This window comes from Macaca mulatta, chromosome X (assembly GCF_049350105.2).
Source record: "Macaca mulatta isolate MMU2019108-1 chromosome X, T2T-MMU8v2.0, whole genome shotgun sequence".
NCBI lineage: Eukaryota > Metazoa > Chordata > Mammalia > Primates > Cercopithecidae > Macaca > Macaca mulatta.
In genome coordinates, this window is record NC_133426.1 from 52,806,618 (window position 1) to 52,829,662 (window position 23,045).

Consider the following 23,045-nt stretch of genomic DNA (forward strand, 5'->3'; position numbering starts at 1 on the left):
CAAAGCCCGGCTCTAGGCACTTCACCCACAGCCTTCACAGAGGTGAACTGCTGAAGGGGGCCAGCTCTGATCCCAGCCTGCCTAGGTTCGGGTGCTGGTTCGGATGCTTGTTCTACCTCTTACTGCCTGTGCCACCGTGGGCTAGTTCCCTAACTTCTCTGGTGTTCTGCTTTCCAAATTCATAAAGCGGAACTGAAAATGTTGCTAGAGGATGGGTGTGTGGGAGTGGAGGAAGGCAGCTGACATACAGAAATGGGGAAAATACCGTCAGAACCCTAGGAAACATCAGCCAAAGGGCAACACCTTGAACCCCTTTGAAACCCGAACCCCTCTGAAGCCCTCCGAGATTTACCGGTCTGCATTTAGGCCTTTGTGTTTCAAGAAGGAATAGCCCTGCTGTTTTTTCCCTTCTCCCCTGGAGCTAGGTCAGTTCAACTGTCAACTCTCTCATGAGATCTCAGCATCAGAACCTAAGACACTTACCTGTTTTCAAGCCACTTCTGTCGGCAGGAGACGCATAGACTTTTGCAGCAAGACAGCTCTGGGGACTACCTAAAACAGACTGACACAAAGCAGAATTTGTTTTCAGTTCAGAGGAGTCACACGGGTACTGGCTGGGTTCACATCTCAGGATTCTGCAGAGGTTAAAAAAAAGAGAGAGATTTAATCATTTGTGCCTCCTGAAATTAAAAGACACACATGTCTAAATCCCAATAAGATGTTGGAAGAACCCAAGGATGCTCTGGTTCTGACAAAGCAGGTGCAAACTGTTGCTCAGGTTCAGCCACCTGGGCCCACCACACAACAAGCAATGGCGCCGCAGCCCCTAAGCCAGGGCACCAGCACCAACACGCAGGGCTCTCACCGTGGGTGGTGGACTCTTGCTTCCACGTCTCCTGTGCACAGGAAGCCTCTCTTTGAAGTCATGGCCCTGCCTCGCCGGTCTGGATGCTGGTCCCGCTGCAGGGCTCAAACAGTGACTGGGCTGTGTTCTCTGGTGCCCTCCCTCCCCCGTTCCCAGTCTCCACAGCGTAGAGCTTCCCTCAATAAACCCGGATCCCCTGCTTGGGGAGATTTCAAGGTAGTCAGCTCAGATCTAATGAGAAACCAACCAATAGTGAGGAACAAACCTGAATTCTACACCCATTTTCCATTCCTACATATATTTATTTGGTACTGATGATGAAGAACCCCGTCAGAAATTCCTGCAAGGGAGACTACTACTCGGCTGTTAGGGGTATTGCAATATTTACATACATGTAGCTTACCACATACATAAATGATTACACAAACAGTACAGCGGTGAACCACCAAGTTCTCATTCCACATCCCTTTCCCACACTGCGTTTAGCTGCCCATTCTTGAAACGGGATCTCAGGGCAGCACATTGCAATTCAACAGGCCTAGTGCTGCTTCTCAGAGGCAGTCAACTCAATGGTGCAAAAGCACAGGACAGCGACAAGGCATTCACACTACACAGACATGTGATCTCTTACTGACAGCAGGAAGGGAAGAGAGATGGAGATCCCGGGTGGGAAAGCAACAACATGCATCACGGGAGCCACGTGAGATGCGGCGAGGACCGCTGGTATGCAGCGTCCCTTGCCAAGGAATGCCTCACAGCCATCCGAGAATGACAGGCACGAAAGATGAGGACCTTCCTGGGGTCGGTCAAGCATCATGCTGGGAGGATTCCCACGTGTCCCGGCACACAGGTCCTGGCACCCATCCGACCACAACTTGGTGTTTGGTCCCCAAAATGGGCCCACACCCAGGCGCTGCCAACACGGCAGTCCATTTGGGTCTCCATCCCATGTGGGTGCACGTCTCAGTTTTCCTCTAACCACTGCTTCAGCAGCCTCTGAAACATTATTTTGCTCTCCTGCTGCCTCTCTCGCTGGCGCTTCTCCTCTGTCTCCTGTGGTTGGAGTGCTGCTTCGGGCAGAGGCCCGGGCTGGTTGGTGCCTAGGCTGAGGGTCAAGCCACTGAGGCCCTGCACCAGCGTCTCCCAGGAGGAGGGTTGTGGGGCCCTGTTACTCTCCCCAGGGATCCCAGAAAGATTTGGCCTGTGGCTCTGGCAGTATCGACATTCACATCGGAATCGATTCTGACCTCGGTCACCTAACGGGGAGACTCTGGCTTCCCTCCCAACAGCATAGGGGGCCATGTGATCGCGGTGTCTCCTCCTCACGTGCCGCAGGAACGCTTTCTTCCTCTGAAGGAACTCCAGCCTCTCCCACTGCCGCTCTTCCAGCGTCTTCTCCTCTCTGTACCGCTGGTGGAGCAGCCCCTCTGGGAGAGGCACGGCCTGGCTGGGGCCAGGACCGGGGCTCAGGTTACTGAGGCCCATCATCGGCTGTTCTGAGTAAGAAGGCTGAGAGGACGCTGGATCTTCCTGGGAAGTCTCTGCAGCTGTCATCAGGGAAGATTTGGAAGGTGATGCTGGATTCCGTTTCTGGAGTGGATCCATGGAGGTCTAGTCCCAGCTGGAAGCCCCGCCAGGCCCTTGGGTCCAGAAAAGGAGGTGAAGCTGGAGATTCTCAGACACGAAGAAGGTAGCGAGGAATGTGTGCGGGCAGAACCCAGACTGCAACACAAGGTGATAAGACCAGAAGAAAACACATGATTATTCATCTTACTCAACCTCTCTGTCCCTCCACTTCCTGTGTGTAGAATGGAGATTATACAGAGACCCTGTCCTAGGCTTCTTCTGAGGATGACGTGAGATCATACATGTCACCAGCTTAGAAAATTAATGCCATCTAATAAAGGATTTAGAAATGATACCAACTAATGCATCCACGTGACACGGAGTGCAAAAGGCTGCGATGCAGTTCGACGATGTCAATTCCCTGCTGACACTCTCCAACCCCTTCCCAAGCATCATTTGTAGAATAATCAAGGCGTGACTCACAGATGCTCTGCCCATGAGCGTTCATTTTTTATCCATTCACAAGGGAGACTTTTACTCAACTGTAAGCGTTTGCACCATGGGGACACACCCTTTTGTATGTTCACCTTCCCGACCACTGGGTTTGCATCTAGTCAAAAGGGCTGCTCATGCCTATGGAAATCGTTTCCAAATTCCGAGTGTGGATAAGAATTTATTTTACTAAATAACAGAAGCAAAAACCCCCAGGAGACTTCAAAGAGAAAAACACATAGATTAATTCAACTAATCCAAAAGCTGGCTCTTTGAAGTGATCAATGAAATTGATACACCCGTGGCAGGACGGGCTGGGAAAAAAGAGGGCAAAGAAACAAGTTACCAGTTATCAGGAATGCAAGAAGAGACTGCACTCCAGACCCAGAAAACATAAAAGGGTCAATATGGTAAGAACACACACGACTCTACAGATTCATATTCCACAGGTCAGAGGAAATGTAGCACATACTTGAAAACCACAAGCTATGGAAACTCACACAGGATGGATTTCAAACACTGAACTGTGTCACAGTCCTGTATGTTTTAAAGAAGTCGAATTCACAGGCAAACACATTTGCAAAAAGATCTCTGGGCCGCAACAGTTTCACTGGCCAATTCTACCAAACGTTTAATGAACAAATATCACCAACTTACCCAACTTCTTCTAGGAAACAAAGCAGAGGCAATGTGCCCCGCTGATTTTATGAGGCCAGCACCGCAGGGATACCAAGAAAAGGACAGACCGGTATTCTTTCCTAATACAGGCACCAAAGTATTCAACAAAACTTAGTAATTGGAATTCAGCAGTATGTGAGAAGAAGAATAAGCCACCATCAAGTGGGTTTTATAGCAGGAATGCAAGGGTTGTTCTTCCCACACCTGAAAATCAATCAATGTAATCCACAGATTGAGAGATCAGATGAAGAACAAAAATGACAGGATCACATCAAGCTACGCAGAAAAACCAATCAATAAGATTCCAAGTCCACTGGTGATATAAAAGCTGTAGCACACTAGGAACACAAGACAACTTCTTCAACCTGAAAAAGGGCGTGTACAGTCAAACCTACAACTAACAAGCCACTTAATGGTCAACGACTGGATGCTTTCTGCCTAAGGATGCGAACCAGGCAAGGACGTCCACTCTCACCACAGCTATTCAACGTCACGCTGGAGGCCTAGTCAGTGCTATAATGCCAGGAGAGTCATGGCACACGTCGGAGAAAGCAAGAAACCAAAGTACTCCTTTTCATATATCCTGTGATCGTCTACATGAAACAACCAATGAATCTCCTCCAGACTCTCAGAGCTAGTAAGAGCTTAGTGCTCATTAATGAGAGCTTAGCAGCGATACAGGAGAGAAACTCAACACACAGAAAACAATCCTATGAGTAACTGGAAACCTAAATTTAAGAAATAATACTGTTTTACAAAAGCTACAAACACAATGAAATGGCTATGTATAGAGCGAAAATACATGGAAGAGGTCTGCATGCCCAAAACTATTATAGGGTAATGAAGAAATCAAAGAAGATTTAGTTAAATGGAGAGAAACAATGTGTTCCCATATTTAAAGACCCCAAAAGGTTAAAAGTCCATTGTCCCCAATTTGATCTGGAGAATGAATGCAGTCCCTGCCTATCAGAATCCTTGAGGGACATTTGCATATATAAACAAGCAGATTCTACAATTCACGTAGAATATTTGATGTTTCAAAAAGCAGAAGGGATTTAGAGAGATCATATTATCAGATTTTCAGATTTGCTCTAAAGCTGTAATAATCGAGATTGCTGGCTTACAGGGGTAGACGAGTAGATCCATGGAATAAAATAGAGTCCATGAATCAATCCATCCATAGAAATGTGTCCAATAAGTTTTGACATGGGTGTGAGAGGGAATCCAATGGAGAAGGGATAAGCTTTTCAATGCATCAGGTGGCCTATCCTTATGCAAAAAGAAGCACCTCAACCTCAACCTTTACATGCAATTAAGGAAAAAGGGTTCGGAGACCTACAAACCGAAGTTCAATACTAAGACTTTTGGGAGAAACCGTAGGAAGACATCTTTGTGAGGGGAGGCTAGGACATGACCTGAGATGCATGATCCATGGAAAGGAAAGATGGATGAATAGGAGTTTGGCAAAATTTAAAACTCTGGCTCTGGCCGGGCGCGGTGGCTCCCGCCTGTAATCCCAACACTTCGGGAGGCCAAGGTGGGCAGGTCACTTGAGTTCAGTTGTTCGAGGCCAGCCTGGCCAACATGGTGAAACCCCGTCTCTACCAAAAAATACAAAAATTAGCTGGCGTGGTGGCACATGCCTGTAGTCCCCAGCTACTGGGGAGGCTGAGGCAGGAGAATTGCTCGACCCAGGAGGCAGAGTTTGCAGTGAGCCGAGATCGAGTCACTGCCCTCCAGTATGGGCGACATAGCGAGCCCCTGTCTCTAGATGAATAGAATAGAATAGAATAGAATAGAATAGAATAGAATAGAATAGAACAGAATAGAATAGAACACAACACAACACAACACAACACAACACAACTTTGGCTGTGTAAGAGCCAGTGTGTTCAGAGAATGAAAATCGAAGTTGCACCACTAGGAGGAAATGTTTGAGAATCACCGACCTGACAGATCTTATATCCAAAATACATGGCGTATTTTCAAAACTCCACAATAAGAAAATCAACACCCCACTAGAAAATGGGGGAAAAACTTGAACGGGAGCACAAGAAACCATATTTAACATCATTCAGCATTAGGGGAATGCAAATTAACACCGTGAAGACTGGCAAGGCCAAGCAAGGAGAACATGTTGGGCGACTGGAACTCTCACACTTTGCAATTGGGAGGGTGAAATGGCATAGCAGCTTTGAGAAGGAGTTTGGCAGTTTCTTGTAAGTCAAACAGATGTTGACCATAGGACCCAGCCATCCCACTCCTTGGTATCTACCCTAGAGAAATGAAAACTTAGGTCCACAGAAAAGCCTGCACTGAATTGTAAAAGCAGCTCGACGCAAAACTGCCCCACACTGGAGTGAGGAAAATGTCATTCAGTAGAAGGATGGCTGAACACCTGTGGTCTTCCACACAGCGAAACTGCTTTCGTGAAAAAAGAACAGCCTATGACAGAGGCATCTGACACTCATCCAAGATGTTCGTCGGGCCAAAAGAAGGAAGTCCGCCTCACAAGGCCACAAACTGTTTGGTGTCATTGACATAACACTCTCCCCAAGACAAACCTAGAGGGAAGGAAATAGATCACTTTACACCAGGGATGATGGATGAAGAAGGGGTAACCGCAGTGGGGCAGTTCCTGGGAGCACCCTGGGGTGATGGGACTGTTCTGGATCCTGACTGTGGTGGTGGCGGCGACAAGAATGTACGCCTGTGTCAAAGCTCACAGAACTGTACTCCTGAGGGAAAAAAGTCAATCTTGCTGTAGGTTAAGTGAAAAAACCCAATGGCATATTTTGCAGTAAGGGCATCTCTCTGTATTGTTTTGATCAATACATCTTGGATGAATGCAACCAAAAATTGACATTAAATGCTAAATGGAAACTTTAGATCAGCCTTCCAGGCTCTATTCTTTTGACAAACGTGGAAACCAAGAATTCACCAGTTTTCTTCAGAGGATACTGGTCCTCTGAATGTTTATTTACCAAATCGTGGCTATCAGCACACACTGGGGTAAGAAAGACAGAACCGTATCAGAAACAGTTCGAATATGTACTGAACACACACACACATACTCACAAACACACCCCTCTCAGTTTGGTATTGTTAGTATGAAAAATAAAAACCCACTTCACAGGTGAGGATGACAATTTTCTCAAGGTTATATGATTGCCATGGAAAGAACTGGGTTGGAAGCCTGCCTAGAATCAGAGCCAGTGTCCCTAACCACTACACTCTATTGGGCCCTCAAAAAACATTCCCACAATGTCACCAGATCAAGAAGTGTCTTTCAGCTGTGAGTGAAGAAAAATCCCTCATCAGTCAGGCCTGATCAGAAAGGCAACTCACCACCTCAGCAGGTAGAATGGGATGACGATGGACAGTTGGGGACTGCAATGGCTCCTGGCAAGACTTTGACCTCTAATTCACCCTGCAGGACCCAGCTGAGATAGCATTTCCCCCAGGAGGCCTTCTTCAAGCTCCTAAAATGCCCTGTATTTCCCCTGTCCCAGCCCCAATCCCACTCAGCTGTCAACAGATGGTTATTTCTCTGTCAACCCACTAGCCCAGGGGCTGAGAGAAGCCGGGGACTTTGTCTTGTTCACCCATCATAGAGCCTTGAGCCCAGTGGACATTTACAAATATCAAATGCAACAAGGAGGATGTGGGGCATTTACTTCAGTTTAAAGACACAGATTTCATTTAATAATCCCAACTAAACATGGAATTTTTTCTAGAAATGGCAAAATCCTACAGCAAAATGAGTAAGATCCGTGCAAGGTCGCTGGGTGCTGAAAACTGTGCTCCTAGTCTTGCGCCATGTCATGGCAAAGGAATGTAACTCCTAGCCACGCAACGCCACACAGATTGAGGAAAGAGTCTGTCCCACACACAACTTGCAGACGTTCTATATTTTTTATGTCTACACAGATTATCTCTATCCTACTGGGTCTGGAGTGGAGGAGATACAATTTTTAGCAGCTTTGTAACAAAAGAACAGGTAGTCAGTAAAGCCAGCAATGCCCACTTTTAAGAAACAAAGAAGAAAATGAAGACAGCAGTGAAGCGTGGTGCTGGTATCAGGGGTCTCCCAGCAGCTGAGTATATAGAGAAGCAGCGGGAGTACAACCGGGAGTCCAGGGAGGGGTACAGGGGAGGGACCAAGAGGAGTGGCCAGAGCAGCAAGAGGAAGACAAGGAGCAAGGTGGCTCTGGCGAGAATGGAGCTTACCTAGACTCACCCAAGGCAGTCAGGTCGCTGGGTTCACAAGGTCGATACTGTGGGTGTAGGCCGAGTGACTGTTACACCTTTCACCTAAAAAGAAAATAACCTCACTGGCCAGGTCACATTCCTCCAGGTATTTACTGAGGGTCCACTCCATTCAGTGGTGCCTTCAGTGAATTATCAAATGCAGCCCCATCCCAAGGACACATCTCAGTCTGAGAAATAAAATACTGTCCAAGGAGCCAGGAATGGTGGCTCACGCCTCTAATCCAAGCACTTTGGGAGGCTGAGGTGGGAGGACTGCTTCAGCCCAGGAGTTTGAGACCAGCCTGAACAATAGGGCAAGATCACCGTCTCCACAAAAATTTTAAAAAATTTTGCCAGGCATGATGCTGCACACCTGGGGTACCAGCTACTGGGGAGGCTGAGGTGGGACGATCACTTGAACCCAGGAGGTTGAGGCCAGTACAATCCAGCCTGGGTGACAGGTGAGACCATCCACCAAAACAAAATAAAAAGACAACTATGGCAGGCATGAGACGGGGGTACTTCTGACACAGAGGAAGTCAAAACCACCATAGCCCAGGTGGTCAGGAACAGCTTCTCCCAGGGCATGCTATGATATATATTATCATCTCCAGTAGCAGATGAGGTAACAGGATCAGAGAGGTTAAGCAACTCACTCAAGGTCACACATCTAGGGAGTGGTGGTGACCATTTCTCACTGAGGTCTGCTGAAATACAAAAGTCACTTCACTATTTGTGACACCAATCTCTCTTTATATTGTCACCCATTTTAATTCGCATTAACTGACATCTACTTACCTGCGGCTCTCCTTAGTTTCATATTCTCATAAGCGGCTAAACACGGTATAGATTTCATTTTAGCACATCAGGCCCCTCCCTTAAAGAACCTAAGTTTCCCCTGCCAGGCACGAATGCCCAGCCCAGAACTGAACACTTATCTCAAATTAATCTTCCAACCACACACTAAGGAAAGGAAATGGATTACTGCCATGGAGAGATTTAATTTGGGTATTTCACAAATTCTGAACTACGATTTTAAATGTAACCACTGTCCAACCAGAAACAGTAAAAACAGTGCTTCCCTATGAAAAGTATTCACGGGAAATTTTATTAAATGCCAAAGCATTCCAGGTTAAGACACACTGCCCGTTTTACAGGGAGTTGTTGACATTCTGCTCCTAAGAATACAGTAGTCCTTTCCCTCTCCACTGCTAGTGCCCCGATAAGCTCAGCCAGCAAGGCCATTCGCTTTTCCTTTTGCGAGCAAACACACCAAACTACCCTCACACCCACGCACAAATCCAACGCACCCAACAGGGATACGTCAGCAGAGGGAAATGGTATCGGAGATGCAGATGGAAATCTGTGGCTACTCAGAGCACCACATTTCTGATGGCGCAGAGGGTTACCGCCCAGGGTCGCCTGTACTCCAACAAGGTGGACGGCGGAGAGGCCCTCCTTCTCCAAACATGAGACCCTGCAGCTTGTGCGGCTACTGGACACAAATGGCCTGGACCATTCATTGCGCACGAATGCAGCAATCACAGCGCCCATTAAACGCATGTCTAGTCATATTTCACGTTACAACCGTCCCTCTGTCACACGTCGGAGAAAGGGTTTGTCGGACGGTGTGTTTCAATAGGGGCAATACAGTCCTCCTTGAAAACCCTCCAGTCTCCGTCTCCTGCTGTGCGGTGGGAGAGGAGGTGGGGAGGGAGGTGATGCCAAGGACACGGTGATTTCTGAACCCGCTGAACACTGATCCTAGCCCAAGTGTAGTCCCGCCGGCTACGAATGCCCGCGGCATCCTCTTTCTCCGCTGAAAAAGGCTACCCCGAAGCTGGGAAAGAGAACGACGCCACCCCCAGAGTGCACGACCGCCATTCCCACACCAGGGAGATATGGACGACGGGGAAAATCACCCGCTTCCTTCGAAATCCCCGCTCCCGGCCGGCCCAACCCAGGGATTCGAATCCCAAGACATCCTGGCCTGTGCTAGGGACAGTCTCAGTCTCGGCCTCTCGCTCTGTCTCTCTGGAAGTCTCTCTCCCACCCCGCGCCCTCAGTCTCTCCCGCGCGCTCGCTCGCTCTCTGTCTCTCTCGGGCTCTCTCACGCGCGTTCTCGCTCCGGAGCCGCTTCCCGCCGTCCAGGCGCCAGCGCGGCGCCTCGTTTCCTCTGCCCTGGAAACGCAGCGCCGCCCGCTAGTAATTGAAGGGTTAAGACCATCGAGAGGAGCCGCCCTCCGGCGGGCTAGAGGTGCCGCAACGCGGAAGGGGGCGTTGGAGAGGATGTGCTAACGTCACAAGGATGCGACGCCGCTGAGAAACTGGACCTTTGATTGGCTGCCGCGGACCGCCGGGGAGCCGGGAGAGGGAGCGAGTGGGTGTCTGCGCGAGAGCGGTTGGGTGGCTTCTTGCCACCCACGCCGCTCGGGTGGGCTGCGGGGGAGAAGGCGGGAATAGGTCATCCCTTCCGGAGGTGCGCGGCGGCGTTCCCGGAGCGGCCCTCTCTGAAGCGTGGCTCGTGGACGGGCCGAATGCTTCCGGAGGCCATGGGAAGAGACTCCCTGTAGCGGACGTGACTTCAAGGGCGAGGAACATGGGAACTGGGCTGGAGGGTTGGGAGGAGGCCGACTTCTCCTGTGATTGGCTGGGAGTTTTGAGCTAGGGCGAGCCCCTGAGAACCGACACCTGCTGTTTCTTTCCTTTTTTTTTTTTTTTTTTTTTTTACTGTTTTTGCATGAATGATACATGCACCTTGGTAAAGACAGAAACCAAACAATACAAGACATTGAAATTATTCAGGCTACTGCCTTAGGGAGAGCGCCCCAGAAGTGGAAATCTCACTGTCGGGGTAACCGGGGCGGGGGGGGGGGGTCTTTTACTTTCATAGGAAGTAGACCTGTTTTCGTGGGAATATTTATGGGGCAGGGTTTTTGTTGTAATCAGCGGAAGTCTCAGCCAGCTTAACAGGGAATGTTTCTCTCTGTGCCTAGCTACTTCTAGGAGGACAGACTTCCCGTCCAAGTGAATTATTCATGAGACAAAAGAACAAGGACTGGTGGGGTCTGCTCTCTGAGAGTCATGGCACAGAGTGGACAGACAGCATCCCTTATCTAAGTCTCATGGAGAATAATTGGTCCTGTGTGGTCAATGACTTCCCAGAACACGAAAGTGTACAGAGATTTCTTTACCGTGGCGTACTTCAGGAGTCAAGTGACACGCAACAGTGTCTGTCCTAGCAGATACATGGATAGTAGATTCCTTTTTGACCCTGGAAGAAGCCACCTCGTGAACAGCTGTTTATGAAGGAAGGAAACATGAATCATTATCCCAGAATATTATTTCATTTTACAGATGAAGTAACTGAGCCACAAAGAGGTTAAGCAACCTCCCCAAAGTCGTACAAGAAATAAATGGTGGAGTCTCGATTTAAATCCAGGTGTCTGTGACTTCATCCTCTTCGTGCTGTGCAGCCATACACTGTCATTTCCAAATCCGCATGTGTGGCTCGATTCTCTCCCTGAATCTACAGATTTCTTCCGCCAACTGACAACCCCACAGGCCCGTTGGACTCACCTCCTCCCATCCAGTATCCTCAGCAGTTGGAGATGGCTCCCCAGAGAAGAGAGTGTTAGAGATCCTGGGTCCCAAAGGCTCTACCCAGCCCCTGGAGGGAGAGGTGGGCTTCAAGAGGAAGTTTAGAAGATTTGAAGGGAGAGTTTATTTGTCTGAGGGACAGGCTGATGGCCTATTACAGCACACACATGATAATAGACACCTATTACTTTGAATTTATGTATTTACTTTTTTTTAGTATTGGCAATACATGCTGAATGGTGATGATGCCCAAAGCAGACAGGTAAGATCAAGCAGCCACTGTATGGGCAAGTTGAGACGTTCCCATTTTACTTGGGAAGACCTGACAAGAAAATACCACTCTGCAGTATAAAAGGAGAACCGTCTCCTAGACTCAACAAATGAAACAAATTAGTCATTTTTTTCTAGTTATTCTTATTCTCCTATTACAGATGAGGCACGGTAAGCACAGGGAAGTTAGGTCAGCTCTGCGAAGTCATTCAAGTCATAAGTCGTTGAGTCCCATAGCAAGTACTACTCAGCATGTCCCAAAGTGAACCCACCCATCCCCACTCTCCTGTGCTGCCTGACTCAGTGACAGGCACCACCCTCTACCCAGCAGCTTGGGCCAAAGACCTTGAAAGCCATCTTTGATTGCTGCCTCTCACCACCCCCACAGTTGACCAAGCCTAGCCAGTTCGACCTCCCAAGTTTTTCTAAGTGAGATCTTGACACTGACTCCTCTCCATCACCACAGTAAGTTCCCTAGTTCAGTCACCCTCATCTCCCTCCTTGAGGACCACCAACAATTCATAGCTCATCTTGCTGCTAGTCTTGACCCCTTCCCACCCATTCTCTGTCCCAGTGAGTGGGGCACCTTTCTTAACTGCTATCCGGTCATGTCAAACCTTTTCAAATTCTATTAGGGCTGCCTGCTGCCCTTAGGATAAAGTCCAGCCTCCTGGATTAGGGATATCAGGCCCCGGCTACCACCAGGCCTCTCTCTTTCTAGCATGCATGCTCACTTTCTCGCTGTCTCTCTCTCATGTCCGCCGCCTCACACCCGCCCTTCCCTCTGTCTGGCCTGCACTTGCTCCATCACCCACTGCCTGATTCCTCCTTACCTTCAGCTCTCAAGTGAAGGAGAGCAAACTATATTTTGCCTAAGGAGCACGTAATCAAAAGGCATGCTTAGTGGGTTTGATATTTTTACTCAATAGCACATGATGGGGATTCATGAAAATTCCCCCAATGGGCCAACCAGTTAGAATGTCACCTGAGAGTAGGGTTTTTGGGAAAAGTTTACTTGCAAAGACTAGGATGCAGGAAGATAACTGAGGAAGGTGACAGGTTCATTTGCCTGACTATAGCAGTTATTTCACTGTGTGTGTATAACAACATGTTGTATAAATACACATATAAATATATTGTATATATACAATAAAAACATAAAAAATAATAAAGATACACAACATAGATCTCTCCTTCATTCTTATAGACTCATCATGTGTGAATGTGGAGTTTGGAATTGTAGTCCCAGGTTCAGTACCATGAAGTGATGTGGGCTGAGGACCTGCCTCACAGCTAGTTCTTCCAGCCATAGAGTGAACTGTGAGGCTTAGCTTCATTCACTACAGCCTGTTATTTCAGCTCCTAGCATTGCACACCTGAATATGAAGAGAAGTGTCTGCTTTGGACATGTGGACAATGAAAGAGAAAAGATGGAAATGGCCCTGGTCCTGCCACCATCAGCCCAAGCCCCAAGCCTGGCTGGAGGGTAGACTGGACTCCCACTGTCCCAGCACGCTGGCCTGCACACTGATGTACCCCTAACATGGCACAGTGTGAATGGCTCTTCCTGGAGCCTGGCTGTTGAGGACCTACTGTGTGCTACTCACGTACAGTGTTGATTTCCCAAAGACCCAGAGAGGTAAGTATTAAACTCCCATCTACAGATAAGGAACCAAGCTGAAAGAGGTCAGGGCACTGAGGCAGAAAAGGCTGGATCTGGGACTCACATGCGGGCTCTGTCAGACTCCAAAGCCAGGCATCTTTAAACTCACGACAACGTACTTTGCTTATGCTCCCCTTGCTGAGCTGCAGATATTATTCCGTGATGGGACAGTCAGCCTGGTCCCAACACCATGTCCACCTGTGAGATCCAGGCCCATGGCAGGGCAAAGCCACCCTGAAAAGTTCTAACACAGTCCACAGGACCTGCCCTGGAGTCCCTTGCCTCACAGCTACCAGTCAAGTTTAGCTTCTAGCTCTCCCCCAGGAGGCGCTTTGCCCTATCACAGAGACACTTGGAATCCACCCCTGCCCTAAATTACATCTCCATCAGCCTCACTTTATTTAACAGATAAGAAGAATCTAGAGGCAAACAGAGCAGAGGCAGCGTTAGTGGCTGCAGCACAGCTGTGGAGTTGATCAGACTCCAAATGTGGTGTGGAAATCAACAGGCTGAGAATGGGAATCTGGTTCCTCCTGTTCTTCGGCTTTCTGGACTGTAAGCTGTGCAGAATCAAAGTGCCTGCCGCAAAACCTCCCCTCTTCTGAAGAGTCTGTCCTGACCCAACCCTTGCGCACACACATCCCTCAGGTGAGGGTGGGGAGCTCTCCTGTGTGCTCCTAGGAGACTGTGGGTTGAATTCTGCCATGACTCTCCTTACCATCCCCACCCCAGTGTGGGGGTCATCTGCCAGCAAGGATACAGTGGAAAGCATCCCCCTGTCCCCAGAGTGTCCGGTCAGCACTCAGAACAAGTTTATTCGGTTAATAAAGGAATTTCACCCAGAGTACTTGGTCAGTAATGGTTATGATTGTAGCAGCTCTGTGTGCATTAGAAATGCTCCAGGAGAATCGAGTGAACAGAGGACATCTGTGCAATGAGATTCTCTTCCCCTGGAGTCAGGGAGGAGGGTTGTAACTTTCCTCTCTTCCCTAATTCCAGAACTCCTAATAAAAGAGGCTACAAAATTATTTATTTATTTATTTGAGACAGAGACTCACTCTATTGCCCAGGCTGGAGTGCAGTGGCACAATCTCAGCTCACTGCAATCTCCACCTCCTGGGTTCAAGCGATTCTCCTGCCTCAGCCACCCAAGTAGCTGGGATTACAGGAGCACGCCACTGCACCCGGAAAATTTTTTTGTATTTTTTGTAGAGACAGTGTTTCACCATGTTGGTCAGGCTGTTCTCGAACTCCTGACCTCAAGTGATCTGCCTGCCTCACCTTCCCAAACTGCTGGGATTGCAGGCGTGAGCCACTGCACCCTGCCAGAATTTTTAAATATGTCTCGGCCAGTATGTTACTCCATCAGGCTCAGTTGTGGCCTCCCAGTGGGACAGCAGCGATGGGTTCACCAAACTCTCAGAGTACCCTAGGGCAAGTGCATGTGGGCCTCCCCCAGGGTCTGTAGGGAAAGAGGATTGTTGACTGGGTTCAAGCCTCCTAATCGAGGATATGGTTCTGTTGCTACAACACAGATGTCCACGGCAACAAGGACATGAACACCCAGATTAGCATGTCAAGTCGGGGTGGGCTGCGCCAGCCCCCTTGCCTGTCCTAGCTCATTGCCCAAGTCATCCTGGTTCTGACTGCTCCTGCCCAGGTCCCTCTGTCGCCTGAACTCTACAGGCTGCACAGATACGCTTTTGGCATCTGTGGCCCTTCGTTGTCCCTTTCCGTGTCACTGGCAGAGCAGAAGCATACCTGGCCCAACAGGATCAAGTCCCTGTCACCGTGGCACCTCCAGCCTTCTGTTCAGCTTCCTGCCGGTGCGCAGGTGTCCTTGTGGCATCTGTGCCGTGTCAGACCGATTCAGCCTCTGACTTTTTTCCAACTGTTCCTTCTGTCTGGAAGGCCTTCACCACAGATATCTACTTGACTGACTCCTCCCCCTTCACATCTTTGTCAAACTGTCACCTTCTCAACCCAGCCTACCGTGGTCACTCTGTGTTATAATTAACCTACAGCCCACCCAGTTCCTTCCCCTATTCCCAGTCCCTGTTCCATTATCTGTATATTTTTTTCCTTTTAACACAGCCCCCGTCACTTTTGTAAACTAAAAATAAAATTCTAAGCCCCACTCCCCAATCATCTGAATGGACCCTCTCAGCCAAAGCTACTCCAAAGCTAGCCTGAAAAAGTAGTTCAGGCCATGATGGGAAGGGTGGGTCAGACATGCGTCATTACACGCTTCTCCCTATGGAATTCAGGCACAACTGACCAGCATTTATGTTAAGGCAGAGATCTTAAGACTGTGGCAATAAGACACCAAGTTCCAGCCTGACTAGTATAGCATCACATGACAAATAGGCCCTGAAAGAAGTCAAAGTATTTCACCCAACAATATATTTCTTGGACACATTTTGAAATAGGCCTACAAAACCATCTCTTGTGAGGAAGCCTACATTCTGTAGAGAATCCCTTTCCCTTTCCAAGTCTTTTTCCTGGTCTAGGAGAGAATTAGCTAAGAGTCCAGCAACTTTTAAGGTCTGATAAGAAACATTTACAGTCTATTCCCTCTGAAGCCTGCTACCTCGGGACTTCATTGGCATAATAAGAACCTTGGTCTCCAAAACCCCTGATCTTAACCCAGACACTCCCTCCTATGGATTGGAGGTCTTTAGATAAACTCAAGCAATTGCCAATCAGAAAATCTTTGAATCCACTTATGACCTGTAAGACCCCACCCCCCCACGCCCACCAACTTGTAGTTGTCCCGCCTTTTCAGAATGAACCAGTGTACGTCGTACATGCATTGATTGATGTCTTATGTCTCCCTAAAGTGTATAAACCGAAGCTGTACCCTGACGACCTTGGGGATGTTTCGTCAGGACCTCCTGAGGCTGTGTCAGGGGCACGTCCTTAACCTTAGCAAAATAAACTTCTAAATTGATTGAGACCTGTCTTGGGTTGGGTACGTTTTGGTTCATAACTTGTAACATTTCCTAGATTCCCTTGTGGAGGGTTTGCTGTCTGCCACCTACCACGTCTTCTTTGGGGAATGTCAGATCCAGGGCAGGGATTTCTGTTGATTTGATTCCCTGAGGTATCCCCACACCTCAAGAAGTACCTGGCACGTAGAAAACCTTCTTACATATTTATTGCCTGAAGGAACACATCTGCCTCCCCCACTAGACAGTGAGACCATTCAGGGTCTCATTCTTCCCCGTGTGACGGAGCCCTCTATGCATCCTTGCGTCATGGTGCAAAGAGCCTCACAAAATAACAGAATTAAACCATGCATGTCTTAGAGACAGAGGGGACATTCTGGGGGTACTTTCTACTTTCTTCAGCACAACACACATTTCTCTTGAATGGTCTGTGCCCATTACTCCTACATTCCAGCTGAGACGGTCTCAGGCCCACGCCTCCTCCTGGCCACAGATGGCCTCTACCAGCATCCCCTCCCTTCCCTAGCCCCGAATTCTGCATTCAGAAGCTGTGTTTGCAGGAAAGGGCTGAGATGCCACTCTGTAGATCCTCATCATGTAAAGGTGAAGTTAAGCTCTGGAAAAAAGATCCAAACAGCTAGAGGCTCTTGCAATCCCACCAGGGCACAGCGGATCTCAGGTTTGGCGCATGTGTTCTGGAGAGCTGCAAGAGGGACATTGTGTCCAGGTTATTTTCTGGGTGTCAGTGACATCTAGCAGGAGACAGACTACATGACCCAGGAACACATGGGCAGGTCCTGTTCATCCCCGAGAGAGAGGGTCCCTGCTCTGTGTCTTTTGTCAGAGACACAGAAGAAACTCCTCCCCACAGTGAGATCTCCACAAGTGGTGCTGATGGGGACCTGTGACTCTCAAAGCAGTTGCATGACTCCAACCCAGGGGTGGCTGTGAAGGAAGCTGGCCGTGTAAACTCAGGGGTCTAGATAAGTAAGCCTGGCTGTGGCAGGCTGGAGTGGACGAGTCTGAGAAAGTCAACTCGAGACAACCTCTCACTGACTGTACAGGGTGAGACCCAAATATCAGGAGAAGGTCACGAACATCTCATGTCTGAACTTTGCTGTGTGACAGTGTCTCTCATGCTGGAGATGATCTCCCAAACAGCTTAGACGTTTCAATCCCTGGAACACAGAACCAAAGACAGACCAGGCCTCCCTCCAAAACATACATCTCCTACCAGCTCTGAAACATCCTACCCTGGACACACTCAGATACCCAGGGGCCTCACAGGGTGGGTCACAAAGCCCAAGAGACCCCAACGACATAGAAAACCCAGATAACAACCCAGGATCGAGCAGCTCAGAGACCTCAACCCTGGACACACAACACTGAACAGTTCACAGAACTCAGACCCCTCCGAGAACTCAGTGAAGGAGGACACAGACACTCAACCTGCTCAGAGATGTCAGATTCTAAAATTCAGACCCACGTGCATGTGAGTAACTTTAGAACCTGTGATGTAGAAACCCGATTATCTCACGGATCTCACACCCTGGACCCAGAAGCCCACAAAACCATAGTGTGCACACCCTGAGATGCGGACACAGAAACAGTTGAGGGGACCAAGACAGGGAACACAGAGGCCTTGGGCACAATGTTCCCTGCAACAAACACCTAGGAGACCTCAGAGTGTGCACTCCCGCAGGACCACAGGACTCCAGTGTCACATCTCCAGCATTTCCTCCAGCACTCTGAACACAGTCCGGGTTTAATCAGTGCCTGGTGGGATGCTCTCTGACTGAAGAACCCAGCTCCTTAGCTACGCTCACCCAAACACCTGTCCCTGCTTAATGCCTAAAATCCCATATTTAGGCTGGGCACAATGGCTTACTCCTGTAATCCCAGCTTCTCGAAGGCTGAAGTGGGAGGATCAGTTGAGGCCAGGAGTTCAAGACCAGCCTGGGCGACATAGTGAGACCCTGTCTCCAGAAAAGAAAAGAAATAATAGTAAAACCACAACGAGTTATCATCTCACACAGTTACAATACCTGTTATCAAAAAGACAAAACAAACAAACAAATAAATGCTGGTAATCTCACCCAGCTAGAATGCCTATTCTCAAACAGACAGAAAATAACAAACACTGGCAAGAATGCAGAGAAAAAGGAACTGTCATACCCTATTGGTGAGAATTTAAACTAGTAGAGACACCATGGAGAACAAAAGGGAGGTTCCTCCAAAAACTACAATAGAACCGCCATATGATCCAGCAATCCCACTACTGGGCATTTATTCAAGGGAAAGGAAATCAGCATATCAAACAGACGTCTGCACTCCCATATTGATTACAGCACTATGCACAATAGCCACACTATGGAATCAGTCTAGATGAATGGATGAAGAAAATGTGGTACACGTATACAATGCAATACTTTTCAGCCCTAAAAAAGAATGAAATTCCGTCATTCTCAGCAATCCTGGGTGGAAGTGGAGGACTTTATGTTAAGTGAAATAAGCCAGGAACAGACCTGAGCGTCAGCTCTTGGTCTCTGCCACGGAGCCTCAGCACAGCACGACCAGCTGCTTCAGCCTCCAATTTAGCTGCCTCTGCTTCACTCCCTTTCAAAGGATCTTAAACACCACATGCTGTCACTCATATGTGGAAGCTAAAAAATGCTAATTTCATAGCAATAAAAAGTAGAACAGAGGATACTAGAGGCTGGAAAGGGTAAGGGGTGGTGGGGATAGGGAGAGATTTGTTAAAGGATACAAAATTACAGCTTGATAGGAGAAGTAAGTTACAGTGTTCCACAGCATTGTAGGATGACTATAATTAACAACAATATATTATATAGGCCGGGCGTGGTGGCTCACACCTGTAATCCCCGCACTTTGGGAGACTGAGGTGGGCGGATCATCTGAGGTCAGGAGTTTGAGACCAGCCTGGTCAACATGGCGAAACACCGTCTCTACTAAAAATACAAAAATTAGCCAGGCGTGGTGGCGGTTGCCTGTGATCCCAGCTACTCAGGAGTCTGAGACAGGAGAATCGCTAGAGCCTGGGAAGTGGAGGTTGCAGTGAACTGAGATTGCGCCACTGCACTCCAACCTGGGTGACAGAGCAAGACTCTGTCTAGAAAAGTTAAACAAATAATATATTGTATAGTTTCAAATAGCTAGGAGGACATTGAATATTCCCAACACAAAGAAATGATGAACGTTTGAGACAATCCATATGCTAATTACTCTGCTTTGATCACTATACATTATATGTATGAAAATATCACTACTTATATATGTATATATATATGTACAATTATTATGCCAATTTATAAAACAAAAACAAAGAAGAAATACAATTGATTTTTGCATGCTAGTATCTTGTACCCTGAATCTGAAGTATTGTGTTATATTGAAAAGAACTACAGCAACAACACAACTGAAGGCCAGTTCAGCTACTGAAAAGATTGATTCAAACCCCAACACCAATGCCCTGGCAGAAAAAGAAAAGAAAAGAAGACACACTACATACAGAGGAACAAATTTAAAGTCATCCATCAGACTTCTCATCGAATCTGTGCAACCCAGAACTTTCTAATCAGCACAAACAATTTTTTTAAATGAAAGTGACATAAACATGTTTACACAAACAGGTAAACAAACAAAAATGGGGGGAAAAGTCATTGTCAACAGATTTGTCCTACAAAACATGTTAAAGGAAGTTCTTGGGTCAGAAGGAAAATAGAAGGAAAGTTGGATCTACACACAGAACTTCACAGTGCTGGACATGGAACAATTTTGGGAAAGTACGAGATTTTTTTTTTTTTTTTGGAGATGGAGTTTCCCTCTGTCGCCCAAGTTGGAGTGCAGTGGCACGATCTCGGCTCACTGCAACCTCTGCCTTCCAGGTTCAAGGGATTCTCCTGCCTTAGCCTGCTGAGTAGCTGTTGACTACAGGCGCACGCCACCAAGACTGGCTAATTTTTTTTGTATTTTAGTAGAGACGGGGTTTCACTATGTAACCCAGCCTGGTCATGAACTCCTTAGCTCAGGCAATCCACCTGCCTTGGCCTCCCAAAGTGCTGGGATTATAGGCGTGAGTGGCCGATTTTTAAAAAATGTTTTTAATTTTCTTATTTAGAAAAAAGGTCTCCCTATGTTGCCCAGGCTTCTCTCAAACCTCTGGGCTCAAGCAATCCTCCTGCCTCAGCCTCCCAAAGTGCCAGGATTAGAGCCATAAGCCACCATGCTCAGTCAAGATTTCTTTCTTGTAGCTAATCTCTTTAAAAGAAAATTGGCCGGGCGCGGTGGCTCAAGCCTGTAATCCCAGCACTTTGGGAGGCCGAGACGGGCGGATCACGAGGCCAGGAGATTGAGACCATCCTGGCTAACACGGTGAAACCCCGTCTCTACTAAAAAATACAAAAAACTAGCCGGGCGCGGTGGCAGGTGCCTGTAGTCCCAACTACTCGGGAGGCTGAGGCAGGAGAATGGCGTGAACCCGGGAGGCGGAGCTTGCAGTGAGCTGAGATCCTGCCACTGCACTCCAGCCTGGGCGGCAGAGCGAGACTCCGTCTCAAAAAAATAAAATAAAATAAAATAAAATAAAATTGACTGTCAGATAGTAACAATGTATTATGGGGTTCTGACATAGGTAGAAATATAATGTAAGACAACAATAGCAGAAAGCTGGCGAGAAAGGAAATGGAAGTATACAGCTGTAAGAGTCTTACAGTGTACATGAAGTGGTAGGATATTACTTGAAGTCTGGCAGGAATTTTTGCATTTTATGTGTGGGATCAGTAGATTGACCATTATCCTACAATTTGACATAAACTCCACAAGGGCAGGGATGTGTCTTTTTTTATCGTATGCCCCAGACACTCAGCACAGTACCTAGAACATAGTTGGGGTTTGGTAAATGACTGTTCAACAAATTAAGTCTTTTTTTTTTTTTTTTTTTTTTTTGAGACAGGGTCTCACTATATGGCCCAGGCTGGAGTGCAGTGCCCTGATCATGGCTCACTGCAACCTCCGCCTCCTGGGCAGAGGAAAGCGACTTTATTTCAGAGAGCCAGCAAGCTGAGACGATGATGGACTAATGTCCTGTGGAGCCATCTTAAGGGGCGTGAATTTCAGGCTTCTTTTTTTTTTTTGAGAGGAGTCTCGCTCTGTCACCCAGGCTGGAGTACAGTGGCCGGATCTCAGCTCACTGCAAGCTCCGCCTCCCGGGTTTACGCCATTCTCCTGCCTCAGCCTCCCGAGTAGCTGGGACTACAAGCGCCCGCCACCACGCCTGGCTAATTTTTTGTATTTTTAGTAGAGACGGGGTTTCACCGTGTTAGCCCGGATGGTCTTGATCTCCTGACTTCGTGATCCGCCCGTCTCGGCCTCCCAAAGTGCTGGGATTACAGGCTTGAGCCACCGCGCCCGGCCTCAGGCTTCTTTTTACATTGGGCAAGGGAGAATCAGGAAAGCATGAGGTCAGGAGAATGGTGACCACAGACATCTAGGTGTCAACGGGAGCCCGGGGAGGTTGCAAAACATCTTTGTCCTTGGTCAGGTCACAGTGCTCCCATAAACCTTTCACACAACATTGCCGCTTGCGTGTACACCCTTCTCATCTCCTCAGGGCTAGATTCTGAAAGGGACTATTATCCTTGCTTTGAGGTTAAACCCTACACTAAATTCCTCCCATAGCTAGCTTGGCCTACGTGCGGGAATGAGCAAAGGCAGTTACGTGCGGGAATGAGCAAAGGCAGTTACGTAGGGGAATGAGCAAAGGCAGTTACGTGGGGGAATGAGCAAAGGCAGTTACCTGGGGGAATGAGCAAAGGCAGTTAGCTTCTCAGGTCAGAAGCAAGACAGAGCAAGCTCTGGTCAATTTCTCTCACTGTTTCAGGTGCACCCTTCCTGTCTGCTAAACACACACACACACACACACACACACACACACACACATTCCCCTGGCACTGATTCAGATCAGTGGGCAGCTTCTGGGCAGCCACCCTGACCTGCATTAGGAGGCTGAAAGGCATGGGAACTTTAGCTCGAGGGTGGCCTCAAAGCTTCCTGAAGGTGCCACAGCATGACGCACAGCTGGGCTGAAGAGCTTTCTGGGTCTGTGGTTTGTAAGAGCCAGGGCCTTTGCCCCCTTGTCACAGCTTTTGGCGGATCTTCAGAATGCTCATCCGTAGGTGCAGTCATTCCCGCAAACACCTCAGGCCAGGAAGGCTTCTCACCACAGTAATGGAGCACACCATCGTCTTAGCAGAAGAACAAACCTACGAAATAGAAGCTTACCCACTTGTGCAGTAGTAATGTAATAGATCACATTGGCATTCACTCCCGCAATTCTTTCAGGGAATGACCCAACCCGGCCCTGCTCATCCCAAACTAATAATCATAACAACCTATACGTGCCTCTCGCTTTGCACTGATGGCGTCATTGGGGGAGCGTTGAGTCTAACTATTGCACTATGTGTTTTCTCCGTTTCCCTGATCTGAAACTGTAGGCTTCCGGATACCAAGACAGATGCCCCAGGCCACTCTCTGAAGTGATAATGCTGCAGGTGGGCCAGGCCTTGACCTCAGTACAGCTCACCAGCAGCAGCACCTTGCCAGGGCCAAGAGCCACCCAATTGTGTTGCTGGAGCTGAAGGAGAGGAAAGGTCTAAAGAGACGTCATAAAGATCTCCGTCTCGATAGCACAGCA

The 23,045-nt window shown here is 48.2% G+C and overlaps 1 protein-coding gene across 19 annotated transcripts in view; it reads right to left on the reverse strand.

The window, feature by feature from the left end:
* Nucleotides 1-1,146: 1,146 nt before the first annotated feature.
* The window catches only part of FAM156A (family with sequence similarity 156 member A), a 40,137-nt gene continuing 18,238 nt past the window's right edge, over nt 1,147-23,045 (reverse strand). The window contains exons 1-5 of one of the 19 annotated variants that reach the window (XM_077987593.1): nt 9,967-10,056; nt 8,651-8,686; nt 8,509-8,559; nt 7,832-7,915; nt 1,147-2,587 (exon numbers count right to left, since the gene is read on the reverse strand). In XM_077987593.1, the coding sequence (XP_077843719.1) occupies nt 1,829-2,470 (642 nt within the window). In that variant the 5' untranslated portion in view covers nt 2,471-2,587; nt 7,832-7,915; nt 8,509-8,559; nt 8,651-8,686; nt 9,967-10,056 and the 3' untranslated portion in view covers nt 1,147-1,828. 19 annotated transcript variants of the gene reach the window in all.